The sequence below is a fragment of the Malaya genurostris genome, chromosome 2, assembly GCF_030247185.1.
Source record: "Malaya genurostris strain Urasoe2022 chromosome 2, Malgen_1.1, whole genome shotgun sequence".
NCBI lineage: Eukaryota > Metazoa > Arthropoda > Insecta > Diptera > Culicidae > Malaya > Malaya genurostris.
Genome location: NC_080571.1, coordinates 84,649,908 through 84,668,366, shown reverse-complemented (window position 1 = coordinate 84,668,366; position 18,459 = coordinate 84,649,908). Strand labels below are relative to the sequence as shown.

Here is an 18,459-nt window from a genome sequence, read left to right as displayed (position 1 = left end):
TGTTTTTTTAAGTTTCCTAATTATTGACTTAATGTCTTCTAAATTCGTCTCAGTAATATTATCTTGTAACAATACTTGAGTTGAAATATGATCATATTTCAGTGAGACTTCATTTTCAATAGAACTCACAATGTTCCAATTGAAATTGCGGACTCTCTCGAACTGCTAATCAAATTTTTGAGCTTTTTCGCCGTTTCTAATAAGTATTTGATTTCCTTACTTGAGAACAGGAATTGATTTCGGAGGTTCCTAAAGGGCGGGTAGAGTCCAACACTTTTGAAAAAATCATTTATGATTTTCTTCCTATTTTCTAATAGTAAAACATTTCAAGAATATTCTGTGAAATTTTAAAGCCTATCGGAAAAAAACTCAGCAAGTTATGAGTCTTTATCTTTGTCGATCTAGAGCTGCGCAAACAGGCCCAAGATTTCTGCTTCAATTGACCTAAAAACTTGACAAAACATTCTCGAAATGTTTCATTATAACAAAATACAAAAGAACAAATATGGCTTTTTGAGAATGTTAGAGCTGGCGTGCTCCCTTGAGTAATAAATTGTTTCGTTCGATTTTATAGACAATAAACTTTAAACGTGTGGCGGATTTTTTCGTAGTTTTCACTTTGAACAACCACCAAACATTCAAAAAATTTAAAAAAAAAACAGAAACGTTGGGGTCTAGAAAAACTTGTATTCTATCTATACTGCTTTGATATGTTCAATTCTGATTAGTCTGCGCTGAGATACAGTGGACACCGCAAATCATGATTTTTAAGAAGCGTTCTCAAAAATGCCTCTTCACCGACTTATTTCTCAATATTTTTCAACAAAAAAATTACGAAATATTGTTCGAATGATGCTTTTTATTATACAAAATATTGAAATTTATTTTGTTGAACGATAGTTCTGAAAAAAAGGCGGGTGGGTAATGTCAGAGACATAACTGGATGTCGTGAATACGAAAACAACTGACATGTTCCTTAACACTTCCGAATATCAATTAGTTGATCAATTGTATGAATTATGGAAGCATTCCCCTTTTCCACATTTTTCTCAAAAACAAAGTAGGCTTCATTTGATCTAGATTACTGTGAATTTCACAAAGCGAAAAGCGCAAAAACCAAATCGAACAGTTCTAGATTTTCACTAAACTGAGGATATTTACCTTCGATTTGCGAGCAAGAAATCCTAATAGTTCTTTAGACAACTTTTAGAGCCATTAGAACGGCTGATTTTGTGTAGTGCTCTCCACCGTTGCTTTTTCACCAATGCAAATGACTGGCAGCTGTGACGTAATCGCTCTTATCGGAAGCGAAACTAGCTTTGCAAACGACACAAAATACATCTGCTCGCAGTGGTGACAGAATCCAAACTGATCCAATTTTTGTTGAGAGGTTTGTTTTTACCTGATTTCGTTTGTAGCTTTTTTACTAATGGGCGGTCCTAACGGCTATAAAAATAACAGCAGATAGATTTTTAATGTCGATTATTTCATTTAGTATTTGCATTTCATTGAACGAAACTGTCCGGATGCTGTACGGGATTCATTCTTGCTTTTCAGAAGGGCCAAATTGTGGAACTCACTACGATATTAAACACTGTTCGGAACATTTTCTCGAAACGATTTGTTGTACAGCAGCAGATATTTTGTTCTCTTCCTCAGAACGCGTTCTGATTGGCTGGTGTTGACATGGATCAAATGGGACAGGTTTTTTAATAGTGTACTATTGAAATACTTCAATGCTGTTGCTATACATGCTTTAGTTGAAAAATTTCGATTCTATTGGTAGTTAGATTATATAAATCCTTCCACAGATCACTGAGCTATAAGCTTTCAAAATACGAGAAAGGCAAACGCGCCTTATGAATTATCATCTTTGATACTCGTTTATACCAAACATGTCAGAAAAATTTAATTTTGAATTATTTGAGATTATGTCACACAACTGAATATTTTATCATAAAATTGTGAACATATTTCCGATGGCATGTAGCAAAAATTATGTTCATTCGTTAGATACAACAAGAGATATTCACGATCAAAAGCTTATCACTCTCTCATAGGGTAAATTTTGAAAAGGTACCCCATAGTAAAGTAAGTCGTATTCACGACAAAAGTTCGCAAAAATAATGATTTTTTTCATCAATCAGACCCTAAAGTGGAAGAACTTTTTCCCCGGTATTCTAAATGGAGTGCGTTTGTTACGCATGCGCTGAAGGCCTATACCTTCTTATGTGACTTTCGGTCAGGATACAAGAATCCCATGCAAATCACTTCTTACCTATGACAATCAGATGGTCACATGTCAATATTGCCAAAAAGCTTTTCACTATGGTAAACCATGTGATAAACTGGACAAGAAGACAACTACACCAATGGACAACGGTGCTTCCTTCACACCAACCCCAAGCAACCCCAGTACACCTGTGACAGCCACCAACAACAATGAAGAATCCCTCTCAACGAAACCATCAGTATCCCTTATAGAACAAAGTACACCAGCTGCAGTTAACAACTTATCCAACTCCTGTCAAATAAGTAACGATTGTTCCGCCAATAACAGTGATACCGAACCAATGGACGGGAGCGTAAATAGCGAACCACTGGTCCCCCTTCATTCGCTAGATAACAGCGAAAGCGCCTCTCCTCCAAGGAAAAAAATTACTACAAAATCCAGTAAAAAAAATAAATATTTTTTATTGTAAAACGGCCACGTTAGGCTTAAGTGCAAAAGAGCCGAATAAAAATAAACTTTATAAAAAAAATCTGTGTTGCTGTGTCGATGTCCGCAGAGTTTTCTACAATAATTTCATAATTCACATGAGTTTCAATGTGAGATCTGTATTCAAACCAATTAGCTCTGTTGTAGTTGAATGTAGAACTAATTGGAATAATTATAGCTTCATTGTAAATTCAAAATGTAACATGAAAATTATCTGAGTCAAAGTCATCAAAGGAAGAGTAATCAGTTCACTACAAATGTGAATTTGTAGGGGTTTCTCGCGGAAGAGAAGTAAGTCGGATTATTCGGATAAAGAACTGAAAAATTACCAGCAGCGAGTTCATTATGAACTATTTTTTTCATAATTCTTATTTTATCCGCAATTCCGCTGAACATGCTTTGCATTATGGTTCATTATTGCGAAAAACTTATATCTTGTGAGTTTTTGTAAATCGCCTTTAAAATAATTTATTTGTTCATTGGACTGACAAATATGCTCCAGCGATAAAATAGTTCCCATGAGGTGTTTCCCTAGAAGGTAAAATTCGATGTTTGATTTGCCGTTCTACAAAAATAGAAACTTATTCCAATAAACCTGTCAAATCGAATAACCACATAATGGGTGTTGCTTTTCAATTTGACATTTGGTTTAAGAAATGTTTCTGTCACAATAGCAATATGAATTTTGTAAACATTAGGAAAATTAAAAAATTCATCTTCACTTTATTTTAAAGATCGAGCATTTAAAACTTTCAAACAGCATTGTCAAAATTTAAATTTATTATAATATTATTGTCTAATTGCCACCCAACTTGAAATGCTTCGAAAAATGATGAATTCGAATTCATTCGGATGATCATTTGAAAATGCTGATATTATAGGTAGATTATTTTATTTTCCGTTAATTAGCCTAAATCCACTTCCTTAAAATGGATTTTTCATTGAAGTATTAGTGGTAGGTAGTTATCTGCCTGCCATGCTAGTGTGACTGTCACCAGATGAAATAGATAAGGGGACAGATATATCAGTTAATAAATTGTTTTCATTAGAAGACGAAGTGGAAGGCGTGCCTGTTTTTTTTTGTTTTAGAAGATTATGTGTGGAATTTTTATCGTTTTGTTGCTTTTCAAGTATGTTTGGCAAATTTTAAGTCGTTGATTTGATTTGTTGTTGTCTAAGCGAACAAGCGTTTATTTTTTTCCCTGCCCGAAAATTTCACATAATTGGATTTATGACTTCCATCACAATTAGAACATGAAAATTTCTCAGTGGTTTCATTCATTGGGCAGACATCTTTCGAATGCGATTTACCACAATTCAAACACCGTATGTCCATATGACAGTTTTTGGTGCCATGGCCAAAGCCTTGGCGTCAACGATATTGCGTTAAGTGCAAACTTTTTCTAAAGTTTTCAAATTTTTCACATCACTTCGATTGAAGTGTATTAGGTACAGTTCACGGAAGATCCCAGAGAAATCTCTGGCTTAGAAATACTATTCGCTCTTTTTTTTTCGTAAGCATTACTAGGGAAGGGGCAAAACCAAGCAATTCTTTTAGTTCATTTTTAATTTCATCAGTACTTTGATCATTTGATAAGCCTTTCAGAATAACCTTGAAGGGTCTGTCTGATTTTGTATCATATGAATAAAATTTATGAAGTTTTCATAGACAAGTACCGAAGAAGACGTTCATAATCTTCCAATCCATCTCCCAAGACTCGACATTCTCCTCTTCGTCCGATTTGCAATGAGACTTTCACTTCCGGGAGAAAAGTAGAAAGCTCAGTACGGAATGCTTTGAAGCCGGAAATCATCACCGTCACTGGTGGCATAGATTGTGGTTTCTTCCCAGAACGACAAGCGTCCATTTTGGGAATTTTTGAAGAATTTTCTTCTACGTCGCTACAATCGGATTCAGGAAGAATATCGTAAAAATTGTAAGACGGCGAATTTACGAAACGAAAGGAGAGTCCGTCCTTTGTCTTTTATTTTTACAATCAGATTTTGCACGAATGCACGATCGTCAATGTTATTAGAAGGATTTGGAATAACGAAAAGGGAGTTCGTCCCCACAATTTTATTTTTAACCCTTAGGCTTGTTATCTTTCCGGCTCGTAGAACAATTCTTTGAATAGAGCAATTCCAGAATCGACCTTCTCCGATTTGGATGAAACTTTGCACATGGTTTCAGTATGGCAAACCATAAGTTTTGAACCGAAGGAGAGGTCAATCCGACTCACGACTGATTTTTAAAAAGGGCGTATGTATTTTTGCATTTCACAAAAATTGCTTTTTTTCAAATCGTTGTAACTCGTAAACCGTTAATTGTACGAAAATGGCGTTCAGGAAGAAGTTGTAGGGAATCAACAGGGCACTCTAAAAAAAATATACACTGAAAAAAAAATTGAATTTTTTCTCAATAATTTCAAAATGAACCAAAAAAATAAAATTAAAAAAAAAGCAGGATTTCGATGTTTTTTGATAATTTTTATTTTAAAGCTCCTATTAAAACCTACAGATTGATTACCATTCATTTTGACTGTTACGCAATCTCTTGATCCCGGCATTACTCTGTTGACGTCATCGCTGTTGAAATATTGAAGCACCTCGTTTGCTATCGTTTCGCTCCTGCTGCGTCTCGTTTGTTTCTTGGCTTTTTTTTTCGTCCGTCGATTCTCTTGCCTCCGACACAATATATTTGTTCGCCTTGAATTGGGTGGCTATTTTCTCCTTTGGCCACGAGTTTGGCAAGACTGACAACAAACGCTTTTTTTCATTCCTAGTGCAATCAGGCTTAGCGAACTGCTCTATCATTTTAGTAATCACTTCATCCAACTCTGCTGCTTTCGTTTTGAGTAATTCTGGATCTTCTTCATCCGTCGGGAACCCGAATATTTGCTTTTTTATACCTCTTGAAATATCCAAATATTTTTCTCGAGGATAATTAACATTCCGGGTTTTCTTCGTTGATTCCTGCGATGCCCTTGTTGAAGAGTTCAGTGTTGTGTGCTCTTGAATACTCCGCCGCGACTGATGCTTCAGAAGATGCTGAGTTGATTGAAGCTGCTGAAGGTGCTCTAAATCGTATTGCGATGTGGATGGTTGTGATTCCGTTGTTGACTGCTCTTCTGTTTCCGACGTATGACTTTCGTTATAAGCCCGCCTACGACAGCGATCACAAATGTTTAACGTGGTATTCAATTTAACCTTACGCTTTTGAGCTTCTAATTTTCCAATTATGGTTTCTGTTAAATGGAAAAAATTTCCGGAACAAAGTTAACAGTAGGTAGTCAACTGGCACACCTACATACCTTTGATTCTACATGTGTTTATTCGTTTTGACGTAGTTACGTTAGTTCTACTGTTTAAATGATTATCTTCCAACGAGAACTTGAAATTTCTAATATATCTGTAAATTGTTTTAGCTGTAACTTCCTCATTTTTTAAAAGGCACGGATGGGATAGCCATCAATCTGTAGGTTTTAATAACAGCTTTAAAATAAAAATAAAAACCCTAATTTTTTTTATTTAACTTTTTCGGATTATTTTGTAATTTTTGAGAAAAAAAACGAAATTATTTTTCAGTGTATATTTTTTCAGAGTGCCCAATCGATTCCCTACAACTTCTTCCTGAACGCCATTTTTGTACAATTAACGGTTTCCGAGTTACAACGATTTGAAAAAAGCAATTTTCGTGAAATGCAAAAATACATACGCCCTTTTTTAAAATCAGTCGTAAGTCGGATTGACCCCTCCATCGGTTTAAAACTTATGGTTTGCCATACTGAAGCCATGTGCAAAGTTTCATCCAAATCGGAGAAGGTCGAGTCTGATGATCTGCTAAGCATTTTTGGAATTGCTCACACATGAATTGAACGAATCATCGCACAAAGCGTATCGTGCAAAACCGACACATAGAAATACGGAATATTTTCAGTGATTAAGTGCTGTGGACTTACGACACGTAAAGCAGACACTAAATATGGATGGTTATAAACCATGAGTTGAGTTACAATTGACTGATATGAGGGTGACATATTTGTGCACGTTGTTTAAGGCGATAAATTTAATCATTCAATTTATAACCAAAATGCTCTTAAATTTGATTTTATTTCTATTATGTTTGTTTACCTTTTTTATAATGATTAGGTAGAGAATTCGCTCTTACTAAAGAACAATTTTGCGAAGTGTGGAAAAGCATGTCAGTTTTATTCGTATTCACGTCATCGAGTCATGTCTCTGATATTACCCACCCATTTTTTCCCAGTTTTAATGCAATGTGATATAAACAGGTGTGGAAGAGCACATGGCTTGCTTGCGTTGGTAATTAAAACTTTGTAAATAGTTCGGTATGACGACATACATGAAAAATAAACATGCTTTGATTCAATGCCAACTAGTCCGAACGATGTGACGAAAGCAAGCACGTGGTTTTTAGTTTTACTTGGCTTGCTGAAGCAAAGTTAATTTCACTAACACAAAAGAATTGTGTTTGCCCCACCTGTTTCTACCACATTGGTTTTAATGCACGTTTATTTCAAGTTTTAATACAACCCTAACCACCCTAACTGCAGTCAAATCGTTTGTTTGAAGATAGTTTCCAACCTAGCTTCAACGTTGTTGAACTGAAAAAACGAAGCAGTTTCAAACCTGTTATTTATATTAGGTTTACTCAAACCTCCGTTACTAAGTGCGAACCCAACACAGTTTCATGTAAACTACCCTGAGTCAGTTTCAGTTTTCTCAAACGAAAACGACAATAGTTTTTTTTATTAGCCGGTGTATCGTCAGTTATCGAAGCTCTAATCGTATTCGCACACGATCGGTTATGTTTCTGACATTATTATTATTATTATTATTATTATTATTATTATATCGTTTATTTATACCCGGTTTTAACCTAGTTACGGTCGTTCACCGGGTGTTTCTGACATTACCCACCCACCTTTTTTATTGATGCTACAATGTGCTGCCTAAAGATTTAGCATCTAAAGTCTCAAAACTTTCGAGAAGGAGAAGAAATCGTTTGTTTGCAAGGCGTATTCAAAATTAATTTTTTTAAACGTCAACGGTAGCAGAAAGATGTGTCTGGAGAACAACCTTTATCAGTTCGTGTTTAAAGCTTGCTTCATTTAGAATTGGAACAAACTTTTGCTCATATTGTGGCGCTCCTGGTGGACGGATTTGGAAGCTCTTGGTGCCCACGTGTCGGGAATTTTGTCAGCTTCACGTATGATTTTTGACATTCCGCAAATCGACTGTACTTTGTAAACAATCAACATGGAAGCCGAAAGAAGGAAAAAAAATGTGCACAGTTATTTGGAAAATCCATTGTAGTCTGCATCTAGGCTAGCTAAACAGCTGAAATTGCCCAGAAATACCGTATGGCGCGTTATCAAACGGTATAAGAAAACATTGACGACGATTCGGAAGCCTCAAGCCGATCGTCGGAGTCGAACTGACGACCGGAAATTGCGTGGTAAGATTTTGAAGACGATTAAGAGGAATCCTAATCTGTCGGACCGTGATTTGGCCAGAAAATTCGGTGCTGCCCATAGTACCGTGAGGAGAACTCGACTCCGGGAAGGAATCAAGTCGTATCGAGCTAGCAAACAGCCAAATCGGACCATGAAACAGAATAGTGTGGTCAAAATTCGTGCTCGGAAACTATACGACCATGTGCTGACCAAGTTCGACGGGTGTCTTCTGATGGACGATGAAACCTATGTCAAGGCTGACTTCGGTCAAATCCCAGGTCAAAAATTTTACTTGGCAACGGCTCGGGGGGATGTTCCAGCCAAATTTAAATTTGTTTTTGCCGACAAATTTGCAAGAAAATTTAAGATTTGGCCGGGCATTTGCAGCTGCGGCAAAAAAACGAAAGTTTTCGTTACAAATAACATCGGAACTATACCAAAAAGAGTGTCTCCAAAAACGAATTTTGCCGTTCATTCGATCCCACGACCATCCTGTAATGTTTTGGCCAGATTTGGCAAGCTGTCATTACAGCAAAGCCGTTTAAGAATGGTATGCAGAGAAAGTGGTCCAGTTTGTTCCGAAAAACCTTAACCCACTCAACTGCCCCCAGTTCCGCCCTATTGAGAAATACTGGGCAATCATGAAGAGGAGACTCAAGGCAAAAGGAAACGTTGTCAAAGACATCAATCAGATGACGACCTGGTGGAATAAGATAGCTAAAACGATGGACGAAGAAGGTGTGCGCCGCCTACTGAGCCGCGTTACAGGAAAAATTCGAGAATTCCTTCAAAACCGTGACGAATAATTTTATCCGTATTTTTTCTTAAAAGTATGAATAAAACGCTACATTTGTATAAAAAAAGATCTTGAATACAATAATAAATAACTGAAATACAGGCAATTGTCTTTGTTCCAATTCTATTTGAAGCAAGCTTTAACTCATGAATGACTTTGACGTATGGACTAATCAACATTGGCTGTGGTCATACAGGTTCCGTAGGAAACATCAGAACTTTAGTATTTCTCACATTTAAATAAATTATCTGCTCTCCCCGGAGTCAGTTACTCGGCCTTACTTCACTTCCCAACGCCGGATTGGTGACGCCAAGTTTAAAACCAGGAATTACCCGAAATTAAATTATTCCTTCGTGTCCGGCGTTGGGTCAGTGCCGTGCCAGTGGATAGTACGACCGGGTTGTCGTACACACGGCACGTACTCCGATCCAAACAACATACCAATCACCGGCAAACAATGCACCAGACAGTTGTAGTCTCCGTCCTGGATCAAAATCACAAACCGGCCAGATTAACAGACACAGGAACAGCCAGTATCTTTCTCTGTGTGTGTGTTTGTGTGTGCACTAGTGACATGGCCCAGACTCCCGTTGCTGGAACGGTGCCAAGAACCAAAAGCCGAAAACTTTTGTGTTGGTTTTCATTATTGCTGTAGCACCGTTTTGGAATCATTTGCAGGAATGCTGCCGTCCACGGGGATCCTTGGAAGGGGCGCCGCCTCGCCTTCTCGGGGACTTTGTCTTCGACTTCATAGAAACCCGGAAGACTGCAGCAGCTATAACAAGCAGTTTGGACTCGCAATTGTCGTGTAAATTTCCCTGCCAGCACGCTCAAGCGAAAAGCAAACGCTAGCATTGTTTGCGAAAAGTTTCCGTTTTTTTTGTCCACTATCAGCATAGTTTGTTAAAAGTGTACAAGATTTCCCATTTGTACTATGCTGTGAAGCCGCCAAACCGAGTGGGATAATTAAAGTTTATAAAAATGCAATTAACGGCCAACTATCGGCACCAAAGGCAAAGACGTCGGTTTCGGAAGGGATTAGCTTTATCGAGAACGAAGTTCGCCGTGTTCGGGACGGACAACTTGTTCGTGTTGTTATCTCCTGAAAGATCAATCGATTTTCGAACGAATAATTAAACTGTCACAGACCGATGCCTCCTCCTAAATTGTTCCATATTTTTCACTTTCATCAAATTTCAGACGAGAGTTTGGACTGGATCGCTTTGTGCCTGCCTCCTTGATTGACGGTATGAAACGCAAGGAGCTTCGACGCCTGCTCGGGCATTTCCTAAAGTTGAACTCCCAGATGACGGGTTCCTCGACGAAGATGTTAACACAGTTACAGGTAAGACTTCGGAATGAACCGCTCCCGTTGCCTTGGGGTTTATCCTTCAGAGCAACTTTCAGAAGATGCAGAACAAAAAAAAACTTTCCAAATATTGTTAATACTTGTTTGTCACTTTTCCGGATTGTTTGTTCGCAGTGTAGTGTAAGTTTGTCCTTCTCTCATTTTGACAGGCGAAAATCCATTATCTGGATATAATCTCCGGACTGCCGAGCTACGGAGCAAAGTGTTTCAGCACGAACCAGCGCGACGGAGTGGAACGAGTCCTGCTAGTTAGTCCTCGCTTCGGTCTGAGCCAGATTGCCGGCGTGCGGAATACGGTGGTAAGTCAATTGTAATATTATGGACACATTTTGTGCTGCCAAAATTGATTAATTTGGGGAAGGTACCGAACGATTACGAACTTTCCGAAGGACTCTTTGTGCCAGCTAACCAACACTGACAACGTATTGTGTATTTCATTGCTAGTGTTTCACACCGTTGCTTTCACATTTTCTTCAGAAAATTAAACAAAAACATCTATTAACCTTGCGTCTCCATCGGCGACAGTTTCCATGGGGATATCGGTGTCCTTACACCATAGGTAAATTGATCCTATTCCTAGAAATTTCAACAAGGTTGCAACTCTGTTACAAGCAACTTATTCCGAATCTTACAACCGTCATTAACGAACGAGTACAGTACATCTAAGGAAATCGATGCCGCTGGGAGGAGGAACAACTTTCTCGTATTTCCTTCGCTAGCAGTTTGCTGGGAACACACAAACACACACACACACACCGCTATCCACTTCGCAGGTCTTAACTTTTCACCGTTCGTTCGTTAGCTGCGGGACATAATTAAAAGCTTTACCAAGAGAAATCATTGCAGCCAGCCTGCACTGGCATTCCGTCCGTGGAAATCTGGAACGCAGGTTCACAGAGAAACTGTTCACCCAAGCGTCCTGCAGAAGACTTAACTTGCATGGCTTTCCAAACAAAACGCCCTCCGACCGTCTGGAGAGGGAGTTCAACCCCGACGTATGAGTGCAGATCCAATTAAAATGTTTACCAAATGCTGCAGTTAGTTTAGTCAGCGAACCGAAGTGGAATTCCACTAGTTTCAGAATGTGATAGTGCACTCACTTTCTTTGCGTTTTCATGTACGCGTTTTCTTTGAAATTAATTGTAAACTGTACATTTTACGCAAACGTAGTTTCCAAACGTGATGTGCTATAATAACACTGAATTGAGCCTTTGAATACACTTTTAAAGTGACTATCACGAAACCATATGGAAAATTTTTAAGATTAAAAGCTTTTTTCTGTAACACATGTCTAAGACCTTCTGAATATTTATATAGCAAAACAATTAACAAGACTTGTGATGATACCATATATTCTGAGAACATTTAAATTCTTACTTGCTACAATTGCTCAATTGATGCACGATAATACTGGCTTTTTTTCTAATTTGAGGTTCGAAACATTCGTGCTGACTTCAGTCCATTGTCGGGTAATCATTCTGTTCTCTGACGTATAATAATGGATACAGCCAAACATGTACTCGAAGTACGCTAGCGTTCGTCTTTCTAGCCCTACATAAGTATATGCGGGATCCAGCGGCAGGATATCTTTCTCATCTGCAGAATCATGCTTAACTGAGGTTTCATCCTCCATTTTATGTGGGTTTGACTCTGCGTGCTTTATCTGCAGTGGAGTTTTGACTATTACGTAACTCTCAAAACCTCTGGGTACGTGACTGTCGGTAACATTTAAAATATTGAAACCGTTGAATCTTGTGAAATAACATTTCAATTAACTGAACAAGAAAAAAACAAATACACTGAAGTCTTTTGTTATGCCAATTTACGTACCGCATAAAAAACCGCATAACTCTGAAAATTCGCATAAAAAAAACCGCGTAACTCTGAAACTTTGCTTAAAAAAACCGCATAACTCTGAAAATTCGCATAAAAAAAACCGCATAACTCTGAAACTTTGCTTAAAAAAACCGCATAACTCTGAAAATTCGCATAAAAAAAATCGCATGAAAAACCGCATAAAAAAGACCTCAGTGTATTTTTTTCACGGATAGAAAAGAATAATTAATTCACTTGCACAATATTTATGCTCATTTTCCATCAAAATTGGATACAAGTTTTCGTTGCGATAAGATATGTTATCGTGCTAATTTTGATCAGTGCAATCCATGTCGTTGGAGGGTCATTTCTAATCATTTCATTGACATTTCCAGTAGATTTTGCAAATAAGTGACTCTTTTTTTTTATTATAAAGGTTTTAATATTGTGGTCATTCAACTCTTCGGACTAGAAAAGTTTTCTGACCCTATGTGTGGGGTTGGGAATCGAACCCAGGTGGGCTGCGTGAAAGGCATCGACTTACCCATCACGCTATACCCGTTCACCATAAGTGACTCTTCAATATTTTAAGACTGGGATGCCAAAACGCTGTTTAACAGCTATAACTTACAAAATGTAATACATATAACGCTTCGTAAAACACAAAACTTACAAAAGAGTAACGAATATAACGCATCGTAACGCTTTTACCTTTTAAAAATTACAAAACATGTTACGTTTTGTAACACCTAAAACTTAGAAAAAAAAGTTACGCATGTAATGATTAGTAATGTCTATAACTTACAAAAGAGTAACGAATATAATGCTTTGTAACGCCTAAAACTTATTTGAAGTAACGAATGTTACGCTTCGTTACGGTTCTAACTTACAAAAAATAACGCATGTAACACTTCGTCACGACTTAAAAGTAACGCAAGGTAACGTTTGTAACTTACAAACTAAAAACGCTTGTAATGCTTCGTAACGTCTATAACTAAAAAAGTAACGCATGTAACGATTCGTAACGCTTCTAAATTATAAACGAGTAATGCTTTAATTTACAAAAACGTAACACTTCGCAACGTTTCGTAGCGCCTAGAGCTTACTAAAATATAACGCATGTAACGCTTCGTAACACCTTTCACTTAAGAAAAAGTAACGTTTTTTTTATTAACCCTCCACTCTCCCCCACACTAAAAGGCTCGCGTTTGAGCCCCCTGGTAATGGGTACCATTTTCAGTCATTGGCAACAACAATTATAAAACAAATATTGAATTACTACTATACTATATCTAAAATGGCTGAAAATATTAAATTTCTTAAAGTAACATTAATGAATAGAGAGCTATACTAAATATGACAAAAACGAAAAGTGTGCTTCTAGTGGATTATTTGTCCTTTTAAAGAAGCACATATATTAACAAGAATAGTTACAATTTAGGTGATTCTAACGCGTTGAATTAATAATTACATTTAGCTGTTTGTAGACGGTTTACATATAACACGTAGTTTTTGATGCTGGATTTGAATGAGTGACGATGTGTAATGTTCTGTATTTCTCTGGGCAGTTTGTTATATATTGCTGGACCAATGAATGTAATTCGTTTCTGACCAAAATTTGAAAATGCACGGGATTGCGAAAGATGATTAACTTGACTTACACATTTTAAAATTCCACACAATGATGAGATTTTTTTTCGATTTCCTTTATATGATGTTCCCAAGACAACGTAGAATCCAGATGGATTCCCATATATTTAAAAACTTCCACTCTTTCTATAACATATTCTTCAATAATTTAGTTGGGAAGAGTGGGAAGATAACTTATAACTTACTAATAAGTAACTCATGTAACACTTCGTAACGCCTAAGATTCACAAAATAGTAACGCATGTAATGCTTCGTAACATTTATAACTTACAAAAAAGTAACCCATGTAACGCTTCGTAACGCCTATGAATCACAAAAAAGTAACGCATGTAACGCTTCGTGACGCCTATGAGTCACAAAAAAGTAACACATGTAAGGCTTCGTCACGCCTCTAACGCATGTAACACTTCATAACGCCTAGAACTTACTAAAACTTAACGCATGTAACACTTCGTAACGCCTATGATTCACAAAAAAGTAACGCATGTTAGATTTCGTAACGCCAATAACTTACAAAAAAGTAACGCATGTAATGCTTCGTAACGGCTATAAGTTACTAAAAAGTAACGCATGTAATGCTTCGTAACACAAATAACTTAAAAAAAGTTACGCATGTAATGCTCGAGGACGCCTATGGCTTACAAACAACGCATGTAACGCTTCGTAACGCCTATAATTTACCTAAAAAGTAACGCATGTAACGCTTCGTAACGTCTATAACTTACAAAAAGTAACGCATGTAACGCTCGAGAACGCCTATGGCTTACAAATAACGCATGTAACGCTTCGAAATGCCTATAATTTATTTTAAAAAATAACGCGTGTAACGCTTCGTAACGCCTATAACTCATGCAACGTTTCATAACGTCTATAACTTACAAAATGTAACGCATATAACGCTTTGTAACGCAGATAACTTGAAAAATGTAACGCATGTAACGCTTCGTAAATTTAACTTGTCCGTTTGGGGTATCTTGCAATGGTTTTTGCAGATCAATAGCTTTGGGTCCAGTAACTGAAACCCCGTCATCATCTGCCAACGGTCTTAGTGTACATGAGGTTACTAGAAAGCTGTCAATGTCATTCACGTAAAAATTATAGAGGAACGGAGTGATCCATGTAGCTAATTCTGAATGTTACCAAATCGCCACTTGAAAAATAAAAACAATTAATTATAATGCAAATAATGATTTTAAACCGTTAGAAATCCATGTTTGTGGAGCTTGTCTGAAATAACATCAATGAAAACTGAATCATAAGCTCCTTTAACGTTTAAAAATACATATGCCATTTGTTGTTTTTGAGCGAAGGCAATTTGGATGTCAGACGAAAGTAATGCAAGGCAATCATTCGTCCCTTTATTTATTCGGATGCCAAACTGAGTATCTGACAACAAACCGTTCGTCTCGACCCAAGTGTCGAGACGTCGTAGAATAATTTTTTCGAACAATTTTCTGATGCAGGACAACATTGCAATTGGTCTATATGGAAACTGGTTTCCCCGGCTTTTAAATGGCGATAACTTTCACTTGCCTCCAGTCATGTGAAACAATATTTTACTCAAGAAACTTGTTGAACAATTTCAACAAACGTCTTTTTGCTAGGTTGGGCCGATTCTTCATCAAGTTGAATTTAATTCTGTCCAACCCAGGAGCGTTATTGTTACAAGACAAGAGTGTTATAGAAAATTACATCATTGAAAAGAGGCTGTCAATCGAACCATTATTTAAAGGAGATTCCCGAATAATGCTCTACTTAGGAACAAAAACTGTCCAAACTTTCCTAGGTTACGAATCCTCATTTGTCTGGCCGTGTTCCAAAAAGTGCTCATTAAGGTTTCTCTAGACAAACCTTCAACAAAATCACCCTTATTCTGAAAAACGACGTATCGTTTTTTCGATCGTATTTCATTCGTATTCCTACACTGAGCCAAAATCTCCCATTGGATTCACGTGAAAAATCACATACTTATTGAAATAAGCCCACCACATTATATTCATATGCATCATGTAACGTTTCTCTGTAAATTTATAATATTTAATTGAAATCTCGATAACTTTGAAGTGTACAGCACTTACGCCATATGTGTGAAGCACGTAGGTAGATTTAATGCGTAAAGCAAATATAAATTACGTGATTGTAAGCTGTGAAAATGGTTTGAAACAAAAATGGCGGTAGGTAACGAAGAAGAGAGTGCTCGCAGATTTAGGATTAGAAATTGTTTGTTTGAGCTTCTACGTAAGTTTATACGAGCTATCAAGAAATAATTCTATAAATAATGCTATTTAACATTTTTTGGAATGCGATATAGTTTCAACTGCGAACAATACGGTCGGACAACAGAGACTTTTTCGGCAACGGAATGCTACTTTTATATGGACTCTACTGTGTGCTTGTTATTATAAGTATCAATTTAGCTTACATATTCGTTATTATAAAAATTAAAAAAAACTCATTTTAAATATATAAAGAAAACGTAAAATCATTTTCATTCTATAAACATCAGCCATACAGCCAATAAATCAATAGACTAGCATTTGATTATCATTGGAAAAATACATAGAAGTTAAACGATATACAGATGAATAATATATGGATTTCAAATTAGACACATGTGATATACTAATAATAGGTAAGTGAAATTCACGTAAAACGAATGTGTTGCCAACATTGATTTTCATTATGTGGGACACATGGTTGTCATATATGGGAAAAGTGACTTTTACGTGCAAAGTATTATGGAAAATAATCATATGTTTTTTGCATTTGAATACTGATGTTTATTTTGAGTGTAATCACGTTAGCAAAATCAAAGGTAGCTAGGATTCGACCGAACCATATTCGATCGAAAAACCAATACGTCGTTATTCAGAATAAGGGCGAATATCTCCGATAGCTACATTCTTGGTCCGTAGTGTGCTCTTGTACTTGGTTTCTAAAACCAAGAATTATTCAAAATTCTAAGGAGTTCCTTCCCCTCGTTTTAAAACCATCTTACAAGTATTTTGTTTCGCGTGTTTAGCATCTGAGCACTCTTTGTCCCACCAAGGGTTTGGAGGCCTTCTGTTAGACGATGGGCCAAGAAGGCTTGTTCTGCGGCCTCCAGAATAGAACAAATGAGGAAGTCATATTCCATCAGCCTATCTGTCCATTTAATGAGGTTTTACTTTGATATTTAATCCAGTCAATAATTTTTGTCAAATCATATGGAATGATAACTGAATTAGCAATGCATTTGTTACTGCTAATTGAAATGATGATTGGTAAATGATCGCTACCGTGTAAATCAGGAAATATTTTTCAGGTGCAATAAACTATCTAATGCACTTGGACGTGCAGGAGGTCTTGGAATCTGTGTCGTACTACCCATATTAAAAACTGCCATGTTAAAATTGTCGCAAAGAGGATATATTAAAAATGATCTGTTATCATTATAAACGGAACCCCACATAATTCCGTGCGAATTGAAATCTCCCAGAATCAATCGTGGAGCAGGGAGGGCTTCTACCATACAGTGAAGTGATCGCTGTAGTGAAAAAAATCTCCATTCCGACTGATTTCCGAACCTATCGGTTTGCAAAGATATTCATCCGGAGTCAGTTGTTACACATTGATGCAGAATTCATACTGAGCGTAACATGAAATTTCAAATGAAAACGACGGATTTGATGCGAAATGTGGGCACTCCGGAGCAACAAAATATCAGTGACCACCCGCGAAAAATTGTAACGCAACCTAGTTTTTCGTTCATCATCACTATAAAACTCATACCGTTTTCGTTTATTGATCAGAGCAGCCCGAAAGCTGACCCAGAGTCGCCCAAACAACGTTTGATATGTTTATTTTAGCAACCTGAGGTCGCTCTAGATCGGACTCCAATCGCGTAGTTTCGCTCTGAAAATTTTCTCGGGTCGCACCACGCATCCAGCCGAGTTTGATAATTTTTTCTTTTTTTCATGAGTTGTTGTTTAGGGCGCGTACCACGTGTTCGTTTTACTCGGAGTCAGAGTAGCCCGCGTCTAGGTTCAAAAACGAAAACGGTATCACTTGAAATGACAATTGAAAAATGCGAGGAAAGCAAAGCGCGCTATGATCAGCAGACATGCCAGGTTTGTAGATTTGTCTGTAAATCTACAGATTTATTGAATAAGCCGCAGACATGTTTCTTTTTCTTTGCCTACTGTTTTTAAAATCATGCTCCTCGAAGACATTCGTCAGACTATTTCAACTCTGCCTGAAGATATTTGAAATTTTACCTGACATCTCTAATGATCCGATCTTGAGGTTCGACGCTAAAATTACTCGCATATTCCGATGATCATTGGAAAAGTTTCGTTTTGTTTACTCTCACATTGATTGAATGGTTTCAGTCATTATGCTATGTGAAGAGTTACAACTCAAATCGCTACATACGACATTCAACAATCGTTTCTGTTGTTTTTTTTCAGCCACAACCGATATGCAACCTAGAAGATCTGGTACGTGTCGTGGTGACACGAGATGACGACGTATCCAACACGGTAGCCGTGTTCATCACCCCCGATCGAGTGATCAATTTTTCGATGGAGGACCGAGATGCCTGCGAGTTTGCCATCGTCCTCGCCGGATACTATCGACTTATTGCGGGTAATGT

General features: G+C 37.2%; 1 protein-coding gene across 2 annotated transcripts in view; it reads left to right on the top strand.

Moving 5' to 3' along the window:
• The window catches only part of LOC131432661 (uncharacterized), a 711,303-nt gene that overhangs the window by 679,927 nt on the left and 12,917 nt on the right, over nt 1–18,459 (top strand). For both annotated transcript variants that reach the window (XM_058599064.1, XM_058599065.1), the window contains 3 exons: nt 10,193–10,337; nt 10,511–10,660; nt 18,275–18,452. In XM_058599064.1, the coding sequence (XP_058455047.1) occupies nt 10,193–10,337; nt 10,511–10,660; nt 18,275–18,452 (473 nt within the window). The remainder of the gene's footprint in view (nt 1–10,192; nt 10,338–10,510; nt 10,661–18,274; nt 18,453–18,459) is intronic.